This window comes from Cloeon dipterum, chromosome 3 (genome assembly GCF_949628265.1).
Source record: "Cloeon dipterum chromosome 3, ieCloDipt1.1, whole genome shotgun sequence".
NCBI classification, from domain to species: domain Eukaryota; kingdom Metazoa; phylum Arthropoda; class Insecta; order Ephemeroptera; family Baetidae; genus Cloeon; species Cloeon dipterum.
This window is the reverse complement of record NC_088788.1, coordinates 7,216,326-7,232,973: the sequence shown is the minus strand read 5'-3', so window position 1 is coordinate 7,232,973 and position 16,648 is coordinate 7,216,326. Positions and strand designations below refer to the sequence as shown.

Here is a 16,648-nt window from a genome sequence, read left to right as displayed (position 1 = left end):
AGGTTCCTTTCAGCCCTGACGGCTGCCTGATGCTGTTTTCCACGCGGCCTGAATTGTCGACACATAGATTCTTGTCGAGCGAGTCCATTTGACCGCCTTTTGGCCTGGTATATGGCCGCCGCCTTTCATTATTTCAATGTAATTTTGAGTTCAAATCATATCCTCGTCCATGAAAAAGACCAGGCGGGTAAAATAATATTATTTTTTATTCCAGGTTTCCTCGTCAAATAAACTGCATTGCAACACATATTCAACCAAAGTGGGAGACGGCAAGGTTGAGAAAATCTACCAAGGTGGCTTGGTGTCCCACGTTCGGCGAATCAAATATTTCACCCTGTGCACCAGGCGTGGCCGTTCAGCCGGTCATTTGGACCAAATTCTTAGCGAAAGTTGGCGCCGGCATGGCTAACTCGATGCTCACTTTTGTCAGCTTTTTCATCATCGTTACGCCACTTTTGGTTCACTACGTCACGAAGAAATACGTCGCCGAGATGTACTACAACCCGGACACGCAGACGTATACGGCGATTACCTTCAGCTTTTTCAACGGCAGGGTTGAGGTACCTGACATATAATTCAATTTCAACGATTTTCGTTCATTTAATTCACTGAACAAGCGCGGGGGGGAGGTGGGACGAATTACATTCAAGGAAGTGCCAAAATGAGCAGTGGCGTCAGAAAAATCAATCAATCTCAGGGTGGGTTACCCTGAAAAAGGTCGTCAGGGTAGGGCAAGTGGTGGGGCTTGGCGAGATCTTTTTCTTAAGATTTTGTAACTTAAAATCCATCAACCCGTCAAATTTTAACAGAAAAAACTCCATTTTTGCGTGTGCGTTTTGCAATTTTGCACCTAGGGAAGCGGAAAAATATCAAATTTATTTTTTGTAAGGCCGTGAGGAATCTTAAAATGTGTATCCAGACCCGGACTTGACTTGTAAACTGCGATGGAACAGTTTGAAACCCATTTGGGGTGCACGTTTGGAAAAAAAGCCATGTTATTGATATGGACAAGGTCCAGAGGTCACGTTTTTTGAACTTCAAAACCAAGATTGTCGTAGGATTTTGATCCGATCGGCTCGTAATTGGTCTCAAAATGTTCCCCGATAAAATCTACGTGGGTTTTGCTTTCGGCGTGTTGAAATGTTTCCCCAATCGCGAGATATAGCGACCGGAAGAAAATATTGGTCGAAAAACTTGCAAAAAAACGCTAAATTCAACTTTTAAAGAAAAACTGGTCTTTATCTTTTCTTTAAAATCGCAAAAAATGTTCGTCATTCGATACCTTTTCAAGGTTGATAGGCGTCATTATCTGGGAAAAATCGGGTTCAGGCGAAAGAATCTTTGAATAATTTGATTTTTCAAAAAAATCGGATCTTTAAAAATTTGCAGTATTTCGAAAAACGGTCTGATTTTGGAAAATGGAACCTTGAGGGACGTGCCCCACCAAGGGGCATCGACTGGTGCTGGAATCATCGGCCTTCAGCCCACAGGGCCCCTGCTGGGCCCCAAAAACCAATATTTTGTAATGTCCAAATCACATTTTTTAGCCTTTAAAAATTAATAACTCAGCTCCTATGGGTCGCAGAGTGGAAAATAAATTTTACAGAAAGTACTTCAAACAGGAGACGCATAATATGGCTTCTTTCAAATTTTTTAGCTATTTTTCCCGGATGAAGAAGACCTCGAAGAAATCAGCGAAATCTGGGGAACCAGCTAAAATTCTGGAACGAATTCCAACCAAAATAGAGTAAGAAAACATTATTCTTTGATAAAGTTTCGGGATTAAGGAGTCGGTTGTTCTGATTTGCAGCTGAGACACCCTTTTCAGATGTCCTTTGCCATCACTTCCTTCGAATTCAAATGAAAGAAGAATCGTCGTGAGTTTTAATTTCAGAAATAATCATCCTGAACATATATACTTGGATTTTAAAACAGGCCTTCCTCGGAATCCAGTCCAACGAGGCCTTCAAATCAAGAAAGTCCAAAAATGAAGAGGTCTTCCACTGAAGACGGTCCCGTCACTTCCGACAGAGCAAAGCAGATCTTCAAAATCATAGGCAGTAGAACTATTGAGGAAGGTTTTGAGTCTCAGAAGTTAAAATTCTGATTGCTACTGCAAAAACTTTAAAAAATTCCGAAGAAAAGGCAAAACATAAAGCATAAATATAGGTCAAAGTTAATTTTACTGAACGTCTCCAGACAGGAGAAACGTTGCTGCAATCAAATTTGCTATTTGCTGGTAGCCCTCGAGCTGCTCAACAGTCTGTAAAGTTATTTATTTTTAAGAAAAGACTACACTGGTTCTCGGCAGACTTCTTAGACCTGATAATTGATGCACAGTTGCAATTTCTTTTGTGCTTTGGCGGGGAATATTGTGTAAAAATGTCGATCACATTAAGGGCTACTATTACTGTGTCTGACTATATCTCGGGTTAAATCTCGGGCCTGAATTGTCGATACATCGATTCTTGTCGAGCGAGTCCATGTGACTATGCCTTTTGGCCTGGTATATGGGACTGTCCTGGCCGCTTTCCATCACTGCAGTGCTGCGGTTCATGTTTACAACACCAGAACTTGATCCCCAGCTCAAATAGACCTTAGTAAGTTGCTCATAATTCAAAATAGGTAAAAAATTAATTTATGTAGCGCAGAGACCATTATAGCTTTTAAATAAATTTAATTTGAAGAGGAATGATAGTTAATTTCTCTGCAACATCCTGTAACACGCATACGGATTAGGTCCTAAGGATCACGTACAGTTAAAAATATATACATGGCTAGTGCAACTGTTAATTTATGGGAAATCAAAAACTTAAAAAAAATGCGGAGAAAAGGTATAACATAGCATAAATATAGGCCAAAATTAATTTTACTGAACGTCTCCAGACAGGAGAAACGTTGCTGCATTCAAATTTGCTATTTGCTGGTAGCCCTCGAGCTGCTCAACAGTCTGTAAAGTCATTTATTTTTAAGAAAAAACTACACTGGTTCTTGACAGACTTCTTAGACCTGATAATTGATGCACAGTAGCAATAATTTCATTTGTGCTTTGGCGGGGAATATTGTGTAAAAATGTCGATCACATTAAGGGCTACTGTGTCTGAAAAAATCTCGGGTTAAATCTCGGGCCTGAATTGTCGATACATCGATTCTTGTCGAGCGAGTCCATGTGACTGCCTTTGGCCTGGGATTATGGGACTGTCCTGGCCGCTTTCCATCACTGCAGTGCTGTGGGTCATGTTTACAACACCAGAAAATAGACCAGCTCAAATAGACCTTAGTAAGTTGCTCATAATTCAAAATAGGAGGTAGTATTCCGTGATTCACAATTATTGGGGTTATTGGCAAAAACCATTGAAGTCCTGAGCAGCCGATGAATAGCGCCGAATGTAGGGAACTTCAAAGTGTTCGGAAAAAGACGGCAGTTTTAAAACAATTTCGACCAAGCCGGTTATAACCGGTTTTAAGCCGGCTAAATTGGCTAAAATTAGGTTTCCTTGAGTATGCAATGTAAGAAGAAAATGGTTTCACCCGTAAAATCATGATTTTGAATCTTTTTATTCAAAAATATTTCATGAAAATATCGTGATTTTGTTCGCATTAAAATTTTTCTATTCCCGTAATTATTTATTGAGCTCGTTTTATGCCTAAAAATTAAACCAATTTAAAAAATGCCAATTTTAGCCTGGCAAAAATTGCTCGGTTTCATCCGGTTTTAACCGCCCCGGCAAAAACCGGCTGGTCAAAATTGCGAACTTGAACTGCGATTTTAAGACAACCCTGAGAATGTTACACCTGAAAATATTTATTTTATTTGTTTTGGTTTGCTGCTAGGAATAATTAGCCCCCGCGACCGCTGTTTAAAGACATGAACGCTAGATGGCCAAGAGAGCTAAATCATGTAGTTGCCTGGTTTATCGCCGTCAGGTCGCAGCGCTGCTTCACTCGCAAAGCTAAAAACACCCTTATTTCAGCATTCAGAATCAATCCAGTTCACGAAAAAAAAGAGAGGCTAATATCGCACTTAGAGCCAGCATTTTGTATTTACAGATTTCATATTTAATTAAACAGAAGTATGGCCAGAACAAGACCAATAAAGATGAAGCCACTCACAAACAACTGTTGGGCATTCCGTCCGATACGGGTAAGAAATGATGCCAAAGATGGTTGCCAATTAAACCCCCCTTTGGCATTTTGCCTTCAGATCTTGATGAAATTCGGGGGAGATCTTGCCCCAGAGGACCTTTTAGATGAACTCTACAATATTAGGAACTCCTAGAATTTCCCACTGAATTTCATCATGATCAGACGAAAATGTCCCGAAGGGGGTGTGCCATGTATAACCTTCCATTTTAAAAATTGTATTCCATTTATTATTAGATTAAGAAGCCGACCCAGCTGCTGTCCTTTGATGAAATTGCGGGCATAAAGAGCCGAATATTTTTACGTTCCTGCATTTACAACAAATTAAGAGAACACATGGAAAAGTGCAGGGATAAAAGTTGCAGGGTAGTACCATGCAGAAGAAGGATTGATGGCAATTATCGTCATAAGGATATCATGCAGGCTCTCCTCTTGAGAACTAGAATGAAGAATGTGGAGGAATTAGACGAAACAGATGAATCGTCACTAGATATCGAGCACCTCAAGAGAATGGCCGAAACAGTCGACTTGATAGAGCGAAAAACACGAAAAAAGGGAAAAAAGAGTAAAAAATCTAGAAAATGTATATGCTTTGAGTTGAAGTTATTGTTTGAAATATTAATTTCAGTCTGTTTTGCAGCTCGAAAATCCTTCTCAGAAATGTTGCTAAGCCGACAATGCCTACTGAGAATTAAAATGGAAGAGGATGAGTCTTTAAAAGCAAATAATGCCCTGCTACTGAGCTGATTTTTTAACTATTCCGCGATTCAAACTGATAAAAATAGGCAGTGAAAGCCACTTCAAGGAATGCTCACAATTCAGAAATAGCAGAGCAATTCACCAGGTACATAAAGCCTAAGTGTTCGAAGCCACCAACAGATGGCACCACCGTAGACTTTCGCTTTTAAGGCACTTCCACTGCGATTTCAGACTCAATCTAGCTACTGTGCATTCTTCAATTAATTTGCTATTTTTTGACGTGCTGAAAACCAAAATCGGTTCAGCCAATCGCCGTAGAATCGTGAAAAACTATTTTTTGAAATAAAAAAATCTTTTCCAACGTTTCTACGGCGAATGGCTGCACCAATTTTGGTTATCAGCACGTCAAAATAAAGCAAATTAATTGAAGAATGCAAAATAGCAGGATTAAGTCTGAAATCGCAGCGGAAATGCATTAAAACCGCTGAAAACAAATTTTTTTAAGAAAGTCTGTGGCTGCGCCATCTGTTGGCGGCTTCGAACACTAAAAGGACTCAATGAAAATGGTGGATTGAAAATTTTATAACATGAAGTTTGCGGTTTAAAAACCCGCAGGTGCGGGTTTTCGGAACGAACCTCACACTGTGGGTGCGGGTTCAAATTTAGAATTCCGTGGGTGGGTGCGGGTGAAAAAAAATCCCCGTGCAGAGCTCTGGTGTATGCGCCCTCGCGACAGCTCTTTACAATTAGAGAGGTGGTCGCTAGGTGGCCAAGCGAGCTGGCTCATCTGCTTTGCTCAATTGCTCATTCAGTTTAGTAGTTCACTCCCCAAGCTCAAAATTCTTCGGCATTCAATGCATTCACGAAGAAAAAGAGAAGCTAATTTCGCACTAAGAACCATTATGACCTGTGCAAGTAAACACAGCTCGTGCAATCACCTCCGCATTTTATCTCAAAAAGACAAACCAAATGCGTCACTTCCTTGCCCTCTCTAGGCCCAAATAGAGAGAGCTAAAAAGGCGGTTTGACCTCCAAGGAATGAGCATGGCTGGGCCTTCAAACGACGGATATGCGTACGGTAAAAACCCTAAAAATACATAAAATCTTAATTTACAGAAAGTACTTCACGCAGGAGACGCATAATATGGCTTCTTTCAAATTTTTTAGCTATTTTTCCCGGATGAAGAAGACCTCAAAGAAATCAGCGAAACCTGGGGAACCAGCTAAAATTCTGGAACGAATTCCAACCAAAATAGAGTAAGAACACATTATCCTTTTATAAAGTTTCGAGATTAAGGAGTCGGTTGTTCTGATTTGCAGCTGAGACACCCTTTTCAGATGTCTTTTGCCATCACTTCCTTCGAATTCAAATGAAAGAGGAATCGTCGTGAGTTTTAATTTCAGAAATAATCATCCTAAAATTATATATTTGGATTTTAAAACAGGTCTTTCTCGGAATCCAGTCCAACGAGGCCTTCAAATCAAGAAAGTCCAAAAATGAAGAGGTCTTCCACTGAAGACGGTCCCGTCACTTCCGACAGAGCAAAGCAGATCTTCAAAATCATAGGCAGTAGAACTATTGAGGAAGGTTTTAAGCCTCAGAAGTTAAAATTTTGATTACTGCAAAAACTTTAAAAAATTCCGAAGAAAAGGCAAAACATAAAGCATTAATATAGGCTAAAATTAATTTTACTGAACGTCTCCAGACAGGAGAAACGTTGCTGCAATCAAATTTGCTATTTGCTGGTAGCCCTCGAGCTGCTCAACAGTCTGTAAAGTCATTTATTTTTAAGAAAAAACTACACTGGTTCTTGAAAGACTTCTTAGACCTGATAATTGATGCACAGTAGCAATAATTTCATTTGTGCTTTGGCGGGGAATATTGTGTAAAAATGTCGTACACATTAAGGGCTACTGAAACTGACAGTATATCTCGGGTTAAATCTTTATCAATTTGCAACACGGTTCTCAATAAAACATTTTTCTATTTAGATAAAGCTTTAAAAAGTAGAATGTCAGTGATATGAATTTTTGTACAATATACTATTAAAAAAATAATATTAATTTTTTGGGCGTATAAAAAATTTTTGAATTTTACTCAACTAAAATATATTCACCCCGTAATTGTCGATAGCGATGCCAAAATAAGACGCGCATTAACGTAAGACAATAATATGTTGCATGCGCTGCATGTGTATGTATAGATTGCATAAGTATATATGCCTACCTTAATTCGCCGCAAGATTCAGCCCAAAATAAGGCATTGAGTCTTTCCATCATCTGCACCACAGTTTCATAGTCGAAGTGGACACTAGGAACTTGCTAAAAATTCAATTCCTGAGGTTCCTGAGGTGCAAATTACCAAAAATTAGAGGAAACATTAGCGACACGCACGCTGTTCTAAAGGATGACGCTCAGAAGCAGCACACACAAGCGACCAGTCACGGGCTGACGGTGCCTGATTGTGAGAGCCCAGAGAGTTACAGCGGAAGCGTTGGCATCGAGAATTTTTTTAAGGTTATTGTACCAAAAAATAAAACTAATTTTTTTTTCAATTTTTTAAAACCATTAAACCTAACATATTCAAAGCCGAAGTGGCCTAATTCGGCCGCCGAATATTTGCCACGCCCCCAGTAGACATCACGCCCCCTTAGTGAAGAAGCGAGTCTAGAAAAATGTCGAAATTGCCGTTCACAATTATGCAGGGTCCTGTGAGACAGACGACGGCCGACTTGGTGTCAGCGACCTGTGCCCCTGTACCTGAACGAATTGATGCCCCCTGCGTATGAATCGACCTTTGAAACCTAGAGCAGCGGCTAGTGGGTGCGTTTTTATGCAATTATTTAGATCTCGCTTTGTGCGAACACGTTTTCGAGCTGCGCATTTCAATAGCAATTCCATATTTTATGTTTTGAATCTTAAATTCGTGCAGAACCGTTGAAATCTGGCGTTCCAAGCAGGCTCATGACCATTTTTCCTGTATGATACTGAAATCTTGCAGGTTAAGTCGAAGAAAAAACGTAAAAGGTCTTGGCTTGTAACTTTGAAAGTTTGTTTACATACATATTATTATGTACACATGCTCACCTATGTCCAAAAACATTTGAGCAAAGTAGAATTATGAGTCGATATTGATTTTACATAAAATTTATATGATTTTCATCACGTTTGCTGCAGTGTTTGACATGGCGGACCGGACACACACTCTGCTGAGCTCCGATCTGGGCCGCCGTGGCGTGGCAACCAAAGGGCGACTACCTAGTGTCGGCAGTGTCCTCCGCGGCCGGCTGCGAGCTGTACCTGGTACGACTAGAGCCTGAGAGCATTGGTTGCTGCTACCAAGGAAAGCGGCCGCGCATCTGCTGTTGTGGTCGACGTGCAGCCAATGCCTTGTGGCCGCCTCCTTCTCCCTCCACCTGTGGGCCGTGGCCACTTATTGTTAGACGGCCGAGAGGTGCACAGTTGTGCGAGGTTCCTTTCACCCCTGACGGCTGCCTGATGCTGATTTCCACGCGGCCTGAATTGTCGACACATAGATTCTTGTCGAGGGAGCCCATTTGACCGCCTTTTGGCCTGGGATGGGACTGTCCTGGCCGCTTTCCATCACTGCAGTGCTGCGGTACATGTTAACAACACCAGAACTTGATCCCCAGCTCAAATAGACCTTAGTAAGTTGCTCATAATTCAAAATAGGTAAAAAATTAATTTATGTAGCGCAGAGATCATTATAGATTTTCCATAAATTTATTTTAAAGAGGAATGATAGTTAATTTCTCTGCAAAATCTAGTAACACGCATACGGATTAGGTCCTAAGGATCACGTACAGTTAAAAATATATACATGGCTACTGCTACTGTTAATTTATGAGAAATCTTACGAAAATCCGCAATTTTTATAGCTTTCAAGGACTCAAAAGTCATTTTTTTATTTTCTCACTATTAAATTTTCATAATTGTTCTCACCCTGGAAGCAATTGATTTCCTTTGCGGAAATATTCGAAAAATTAAATTTTGTGGCATTTTTTGTCAAGAGAAAATGTAAAAATTGGTCGATTATGGTTAACTTATCGTATATAATACCATTTAAAATAAAAAAATGAAATCACTCCACTGTAATTCCCTGCTAACAATTTTTGTTTCAGTTATGCAATTGACGGCAAGGAATCATCTATCAACTTCTTCTCAGGCGCCAAGGCAGGGCACCTCCTTGTTGGTAATCATCATATTGCTCTTCAGGCAGAGTCCAATCCTTCCAATTCGACTCAGAAGAAGTCCTCAGCAAAGCCAACAGCCGCAGACTCTGAGAGAGACTGAATTGTGATGTTTTTTTACATATCACATTCTCAGTAAAATAAAGATTAATTGTGAAACTGTACACAGATGGAATTTTTATTTGATCTGAAAGAGATCTGGGTTCGCTTGGGATGACAGGGTTTTAGTATAGCGGATTCCAAGACAGGAAATGATGGAATCAGGTAACAGGAATTCCTGTTCTTTCCAGGAACTCCCGAAAATGTGTTAGTATGCAGCTATAGAGCAGAGTGAGTTATTATACGACGTTTCCAACAAAAATTAAATTTATAGTTTTCCAGAAAACAGGGTGATAGTGCGGAAAAACCCGAAAAAGTACTTTATTGCTGTGTAGTATATGTAGTGGGTTAACTAACCAGCCAAAAGATTTAAGGGGGTGCTTACCCCCATCACCTTTTAGACTGTAAAAATTTTAAAAATGCTTCCACTGGGCATAAAATGTTTAAAACTATCCAAATCCTTTATTACCAGCCCATCCGTTTTTTAAAACTAAAAAAGAATTTTTGAAATGAAATATAAGTGAATCAAAAAACAATTTTTTCCGGGGATTTGAAGTATAGCATATTATTATATCTTAGTGGTGGAAGCTTTTTAGAGGAGGTCGAGACTGGTGGAGACGAGTCCAACAGAGAGTGCACGTGGAAGTGATATGCCACGCCCCCTTTTGTTGCTTACCTCACTCCGTGTCTCCGCCGGATAAATTCGCAGTAAATCGGAGCGAAATGTCGCTATCTTTGAGGATTTGCGCCATTTTCAGGAATAGTAGGCCCTTATTGAAGACTCAAACTGCAACGCTGCATAATTTTCCGCGGGGTTTAGCGAAAAATTCTTGTTTCTTCTGCACCAGTTTAAGACAACCAAGTATCGTGAGTTCAAATCATATCCTCGTCCATGAAAAAGACCAGGCGGGTAAAATAATATTATATTATTTCCAGGTTTCCTCGTCAAATAAACTGCATTGCAACACATTTTCAACCAAAGTGGGAGACGGCAAGGATGAGAAAATCTACCAGGGTGGCCTGGTGCCCCACGTTCGGCGAATCAAATATTTCACCCTGTCCACCAGCGTGCTCGGCGTGGCCGTTCAGCCTGTCATTTGGACCAAATTCTTAGCGAAAGTTGGCGCCGGCATGGCTTACTCGATGCTCACTTTTGTCAGCTTTTTCACCATCGTTACGCCACTTTTGATTCACTACGTCACGAAGAAATACGTCGCCGAGATGTACTACAACCCGGACACGCAGACGTATACGGCGATTACCTTCAGCTTTTTCAACGGCAGGGTTGAGGTAAATGAAATATAATACAATTTCAACGATTTTAGTTTATTTAAAATAATATACTGAACAAGCGCGGGGGGTGGGACGAATTATACAATCAAGGAAGTGCCAAAAGGAGCAGTGCATGGCGTCCGAAAAATCAATCGATCTCAGGGCGGGTTACCCTGAAAAAGGTCGTCAGGGTAGGGCAAGTCGTGGGGCTTGGCGAGATCTTTCTCTTAAGATTTTGTAACTTAAAATCCATCAACCCGTCAAATTTTAACAGAAAAAACTCCATTTTTGCGTGTGCGTTTTGCAATTTTGCACCTAGGGAAGCGGAAAAATATCAAATTTAATTTTTGTAAGGCCGTGAGGAAGCTTAAAATGTGTATCCAGACCGGAACTTGACTTGTAAACGGCGATGGAACAGTTTGAAACCCATTTGGGGTGCACGTTTGGATAAAAAACCATGTTATTGATATGGACAATGTCCAGAGGTCACGTTTTTTGAACTTCAAAACCAAGATTGTCGTAGGATTTTGATCCGATCGGCTCGTAATTGGTCTCAAAATGTTCCCCGATGAAATCTTCGTCGGTTTAGCTCTCGGCGTGTTGAAATGTTTCCCCAATCGCGAGATATAGCGACCAGAAGAAAATATTGGTCGAAAAACTTGTAAAAAACGCTAAATTCCACTTTTAAAGTAAAACTGGTCTTTATCTTTTCTTTAAAATCGCACAAAATGTTCTTCATTCATTACCTATTCAAGGTTGATAGGCGTCATTATCTGGGAAAAATCGGGTTCAGGCGAAAGAATCTTTGAATAATTTGATTTTTCAAAAAAATCGGATCTTTAAAAATTCGCAGTATTTCGAAAAACGGTCTGATTTTGGAAAATGGCACATTGGGGGACGTGCCCCACCGAGGGGCATCGACTGGTGCTGGAATCATCGGCCTTCAGCCCACAGGGCCCCTGCTGGGCCCTGAAAACCACTATTTTGTAATGTCCAAATCACGTTTTTCGGCCTTTAAAAATAAATAACTCAGCTCCTACGGGTCGCAGAGTGGAAAACAAATTTTCATTGGACTTGTGGTAAAATTCTGCGTCGAAATGATCGTGAAGCGGCCTCGGTGCGCCTCCTTTGGCCCAAAACCCCCAAATTATAGTAAAGAAAGCCCTCTTTCTGATTTTTTTTAAATTCAATAATGGGTCGGAGGGCGATTTTGACTTCATAACGCTCTATTTGGCACCGAAAGTCAACGATGGGCCAGATTTGGCGCTGAAATGCCGGTTTTTGGCGGTATTTAACACGGAAGCGGTTTAGTCGCGTGGCCCGTGTAAAGGGAAAAAGCGGCTTGGCTTCTACTTTACTTTGGGGCTGGCAGCTGACACTGTAAGCGGCTTTCCTCAACTCAAAAACTATCGCTAAGGCACGCGTAGTAAATTTAAATATTCGTTTTTTGGAAGCAGTGGAAAATTTCTAGTCCAATTTATCTAGAATATTTATAAATTATCTATTTTTAACATGTTGTAATGTGCGTTCATTAGATAAATATCAAAATTTAAATCTTTGAAAGACAAGATTTGACTTAAAAATTATTTGATTTATTTAAAAAGAATAAATTATGAAAAAATTTGTCTTTCAGACCAAATTCAAGCAGGAGGACGTCTTCATGCCGGATATGCTGGGCATTTTCGAGAGCTTCAGAGTGAACAACAAGCCTCTTCTGGTGGACTCGAGCCAGTTCCGAGAACCCAAGGACTACGGCAAGCTGATGGGCTTTGACAAGCCGATCGATTTTACTTATTACGAGGACAAGGAGAAGCAGAAATAAGAATGCAATAAATGTATAGGTTGAAATTAGTATGATTCCATTTACTTTTCATACATGAGAAGTTTACAATATTTGCAGTCAGAAAAAAATCATTTGGCACCAGCTGTGGCGGTGGCCAAACTAAGTATCACAAGTGGTGAATTCTGAGACAGTTTTTTTAACAGACTCGAATGCCTTTCTCAACTCGATGGAAAATTAAATTAAATCCAAATACGAGTGTCGTTCTCCGTACCCAACAGACGAAAATTGAAACCAATTACTTAAGATCACGCTGAGTTGTTCGCGACTATTAGCTCCGAAAAATCGAAGCAAAACAATACTTAATTTTCTTTTGAACAAAAACAGACGAGTTGAGTCGAATTCTTTCTTTCCTCTCTTCATTTCACGAGCTGGCCGACCAAAGGAGCTAGACTGGACGGCTCTCCATTACTCATTTAAAATTTTTCATTTCCACGGCCACATTCAGGCTGGCAGCAGGTCAAAGTCGTCCGAGACATGCACCAGGGGCACGTGGCTGCTGTCGATCACCGGCTGCGATTTAGATTCGCACAGCGAGTGCTCGTTCATCTTCCACTCCCAGTCCATCTTCTGGATTGCCTGCAGAGCGTCGGCTTCCTTGTGGTGTCGAAGCAGCATGTTCTCCTGGGAATTTAATAAACAAATTCATTAATAATTTGTAATTTTTTGACCCCAAAAATTATTTTTAAAGGAAAAAATAATTTTTAAGGCTTATAACTATTTTCTTTTTATTAAAAATCATTATCTTGCAAAATGATTGAATATTTAATAAGAATAGTAATTAATTTTGCTCATAAAGTCAAATAAATTTCGATTTTTCAGTTTAAAATATGAAAATATGAAGAAAATTAAATTTAATATAAAAAAATTCACCTCTTAAATTCTTTGATATTCTTCAGTATTTTAATCAAAATGAAACAATTAATATAAATTCAAATATTCACCTTGATTTTCTCCCACTTGTCGTCGACGTCCTGGAGCCAGCTGAGGAAGAGCCTGCCGTTGTACCTGGACCTGGCGTTGCGGTCCTTCTCCTCCTGCTCGGGCGTGATCACGTTGTAAACCTCCTCGTCTTTCAGGATCGTGCAGACCGAGAAGGGCAGCGACTGGTTGGCTAGCGCCCTCGCTGCCCGTCCGTGGACCCGCAGAATCTCCTGCTCCACCGACAGCACCAGTTTTTCCTTCTCTATCACATGCTGAAAAATTACAAAAAATTAAAAATCTAGACCACGATACAAAAAAAAAAATTAAAATCAAAATGTTATTTTGTTTACTGCCAATGAAATTTAAAATTTTTTGTGCCACGAATTTGGAACTCGGAAGGTTATAAAACATACCAAGCTGTGTAAAGTGGCATTTGCTGTCACCTGTCTTTGAGAACGAATCGAACTTTTCGTAGCCCAACGCGTTTTTACCAGGTTTAAGACCAAAATACGAATGTAAATAAAATAGATTTTCACCTGCAAACACAGTCTGTATCGGGCCTTCTCCTGCTCGACGAACAGTTCTTTCATGGGCGTGGCCAAATTGGGCGGCGGCGGCTGCATTCGGACCCTAGTTGTCGCCTTTCCCGCCAGCACGTACGTGCATTTGTTCATCAAGTAGTCCTTGAAACCCTGAGGAGGCTTCGGCTGCACAGGGAACAATCCTTTTCTTCTCCTGTCAATCTAAAGAAAACAAAAAACAAAAAATTATTAATTAGTCATTTTTGAGCATTTTTAATTTATAAATCGCAATTTACAGAGCCTTAAAATTTTTATTATTCGAATTGGAAGACACTCCCAAGCAAAAGACAACAGGAATTTTCTGGCTGATAAATATTTTGAACCGTTTTTAAACCAAAAAAATCCCACTCTTTGTCAAGAAATATTTAAAAGTTTTACAAACCTGTTTCCGAATGTTGAGGAACATCTCGTAGCAGTTGGTGGCGGGTGCAGACTCGCCCGGGTGGGGGTCGCTGTGACTATTGGAGGGCTCGGGCACGCTCTCCACGGAAGACTCTTTGCTCGCCTTGATTTTCCTCTTGCGCGGATGCACCTCGACGGCGGCGGCCCCCTCGGCGCTGGGGCCCGCCTCGCTTTTGTCGTCCGACTTGGACGGACTCGGGCTGTTCGCCATCGAGTCCAGTCCGCCCGCCGACGACGAGCAGCCCGCGCCGCCTCCGCCGCCCCCGGAGTGGCTGTTCGACGAGCGATGCGAACTCCGCAGCACTCGCTGAGATCGCTCCTCCTGAAACAGGAGAGTTAAATTAGATTATATTTTGTTAAATAATTTGGAGATGTTTGCTGTATTCTCCTAAATAATTTTAAGATCTTCAATGAACCAATAAAACTATTTTTCAACTCATAGAACGATTTTTAAGTCACAAAATATATGTTTATATTTTTTGTTCTTGCTTAAAAAGCTCAATTTCTTGTATTTTGAAGGATAAAAACTAAGGCAGCGCCAAAAAGGTTATTATTTTTTAATAATTTTAGAATGTAAATTACACGTTAATAATACAAAAAATAATCATAAACACAGTTATTGTGAAATAAGTTTTAAGTAACAATATTTTAGAGTTAAAAATCATACTTTTTCAGCTGAAACTATAAAAAAGCCAGAGAAACTGATAATTTTTGCTGGTAAATCCTGTTTTAACCAGTAATTGGCATGTCAAAATTCGGAACTCTGATTTTTTTCATGAGAAAATTGGATGGAAATTCAAAATTAGATGAGTAATGTAAAAAAAACTGGTCGATTTTTTGGTAAAAGTGCTGAGGAGTTTCCAAAACTTGCAAGTCAGTGGTATTTTACGGGTTTTACCAGTTTTTTTTCTGTTTATTGCACTTAATAAAAAAGATCTTCAACTTTACTGTCAAATCTAGGAGAAAATAGCAGCAAAAAACCTTCAAAAAACTGATTTATTCCTGTGCCCAGCCCTAAAAACCAGTCGCAGTGTTCCGAAAACACAGACTTTTTAAAAATAGTGTCGACCAAGCCGGTTAAAACCGTTTTCTAGCTGTCTAAATTGAAAAAATGGCTTAAAATAGGGAAACAAAAAAAAAATATTTCTAGAATTACAGTGAATTTGAAACTTTTAAGACTATTCAACATTTCGGAACATTGAAAAGTTGGTTAAATATTGCATCGATATTTTTTTAATATGATTTATAGCAGTAAATTCAGGAAAATGTGCCGTAGCTCAGGAACTCAGAAGTTTTATGGACAAACCCCGTGCTTAACTAAGGCATTTTTCAATATCCCTGAACGTGCATAGAGCAAACCACAAAGGTCAGACCTATCGATATTCAGGGTCAAAAATAATAAGATTAAAAATTAAAAATATTTCAAAAATTATTCAACCCCCAAGGAAATTAAAATAAAAAGTTAAATTTTAAAATTAAAATAGTTACAACAAAACCCGTGCATTTTATTTTTATTTCCCTGAACGTGCTTAGAACAGACGTAAAAAGTCGGAGCTCTCATATATGTTCAGGTAAATTTATTTATTTAATGTCTTTTATATTCTCCCAGTAGAAATTATTTCGCCTCAAAAATTCTATTACCTGCAGCGTGGCCGCGTCCTTCTTGTCCTCCTTGGTAGCAGTCGCGGTGGCCGCAGGGGCGGTTTCGAGCTTGTCAGGAGCCGCGTTGGAGGCGGCCGCCGTGTCCGAGTCGTTGCTGCTCGAGGTGGTGACGACGTAGGGCAGGGCCTGGTGTCGGCCGTTGCCGTTCTTGCCGTTGCGCGTGCCCTGCTCCTGCTCGCCGCCGCTCTGCTGGGGAATCACGATCTTGAGCGGCGGCACCTTGGGGCCGGACAGCTCCCGCTTGGTGTCGTCGCCGTCGCTCTCGCTGTCGCCGGTCTTGGACTTGGGACTGTTGCCTCCGGAGGCGGGACTCTTGCGGTCGGACGGACGCTCTACTTGTTTGCTGTTCTGGCCGCTGGAGGCCGCCTGCTGCCCTTTGGCCGCTGCGGCCGCCTTCTTCGGAACGCCCGCGGACCGGCCGGGGCCTTTACCTAGAAATTTTGTTATTTAAATTGTGATTCTTTCTTAATGGGCTTGATTTTGAAGGATTAAATTATTTTCCGAGCTTAAAATCGTTGCAGGATCTTCACTTAATGAGATTTGTTTTATTAAAAATGTAAAATTACTGTCAAAATTAACATAAAATTCACCAAAAAACCATATTTATCTATGTTTTCCTCATTTTTTCCTCTCAAAGAAAACATTAATTTGTATTTTTATTTTTTTTCTTGATTAAATTTTATACTTTATAAAAATTTAACTTCTAAAAATGAAGCCTAATTTTTAAAAAATCAAAAAATCTCTAAAGTATTTAAAAAACATTAAAATAAAACTGATTATTTTTTAAAATATAATTTTTTGAACTATCGTTCTGG

General features: G+C 40.1%; 3 protein-coding genes and 2 long non-coding RNA genes across 11 annotated transcripts in view; 3 read left to right on the top strand and 2 right to left on the bottom strand.

Moving 5' to 3' along the window:
• The window catches only part of Ptp61F (Protein tyrosine phosphatase 61F), a 29,961-nt gene extending 22,752 nt beyond the window's left edge, over positions 1-7,209 (bottom strand). The window contains exon 1 of one of the 2 annotated variants that reach the window (XM_065483329.1): positions 7,070-7,209. The gene's annotated coding sequence lies outside the window, so the exon portion shown is untranslated. The remainder of the gene's footprint in view (positions 1-7,069) is intronic. The other variant, XM_065483328.1, reaches the window with a different exon arrangement.
• On the top strand, positions 5,667-6,920 carry LOC135940589 (uncharacterized). The gene is made up of 4 exons (XR_010574899.1): positions 5,667-5,920; positions 6,010-6,099; positions 6,163-6,229; positions 6,288-6,920. It is a non-coding gene; the product is annotated as an uncharacterized LOC135940589 (long non-coding RNA).
• A 201-nt stretch (positions 7,210-7,410) lies between the features above and the next one.
• On the top strand, positions 7,411-9,217 carry LOC135939127 (uncharacterized). 2 transcript variants are annotated; one of them, XR_010574718.1, is made up of 3 exons: positions 7,411-7,665; positions 8,020-8,535; positions 8,985-9,217. It is a non-coding gene; the product is annotated as an uncharacterized LOC135939127 (long non-coding RNA). The 2 variants fall into 2 exon arrangements; XR_010574717.1 differs by having other exon boundaries at positions 7,413-7,665; positions 8,020-8,510.
• A 587-nt stretch (positions 9,218-9,804) lies between these two features.
• LOC135941277 (transmembrane protein 70 homolog, mitochondrial) lies at positions 9,805-12,276 on the top strand. Its single transcript, XM_065486644.1, has 3 exons — positions 9,805-10,019; positions 10,089-10,442; positions 12,058-12,276. Exons 1-3 carry the CDS (start codon positions 9,876-9,878, stop codon positions 12,244-12,246), a joined length of 687 nt encoding a protein of 228 aa, XP_065342716.1. The 5' UTR covers positions 9,805-9,875; the 3' UTR covers positions 12,247-12,276.
• Positions 12,261-16,648, bottom strand: part of LOC135941273 (ankyrin repeat domain-containing protein 11) — a 64,191-nt gene continuing 59,803 nt past the window's right edge. For 4 of the 5 annotated variants that reach the window (XM_065486635.1, XM_065486638.1, XM_065486637.1 and 1 more), the window contains 5 exons: positions 15,813-16,264; positions 14,152-14,493; positions 13,725-13,931; positions 13,209-13,460; positions 12,261-12,888 (listed from right to left, as the gene is read on the bottom strand). In XM_065486635.1, the coding sequence (XP_065342707.1) occupies positions 12,709-12,888; positions 13,209-13,460; positions 13,725-13,931; positions 14,152-14,493; positions 15,813-16,264 (1,433 nt within the window). In that variant the 3' untranslated portion in view covers positions 12,261-12,708. The remainder of the gene's footprint in view (positions 12,889-13,208; positions 13,461-13,724; positions 13,932-14,151; positions 14,494-15,812; positions 16,265-16,648) is intronic. The other variant, XM_065486636.1, reaches the window with a different exon arrangement.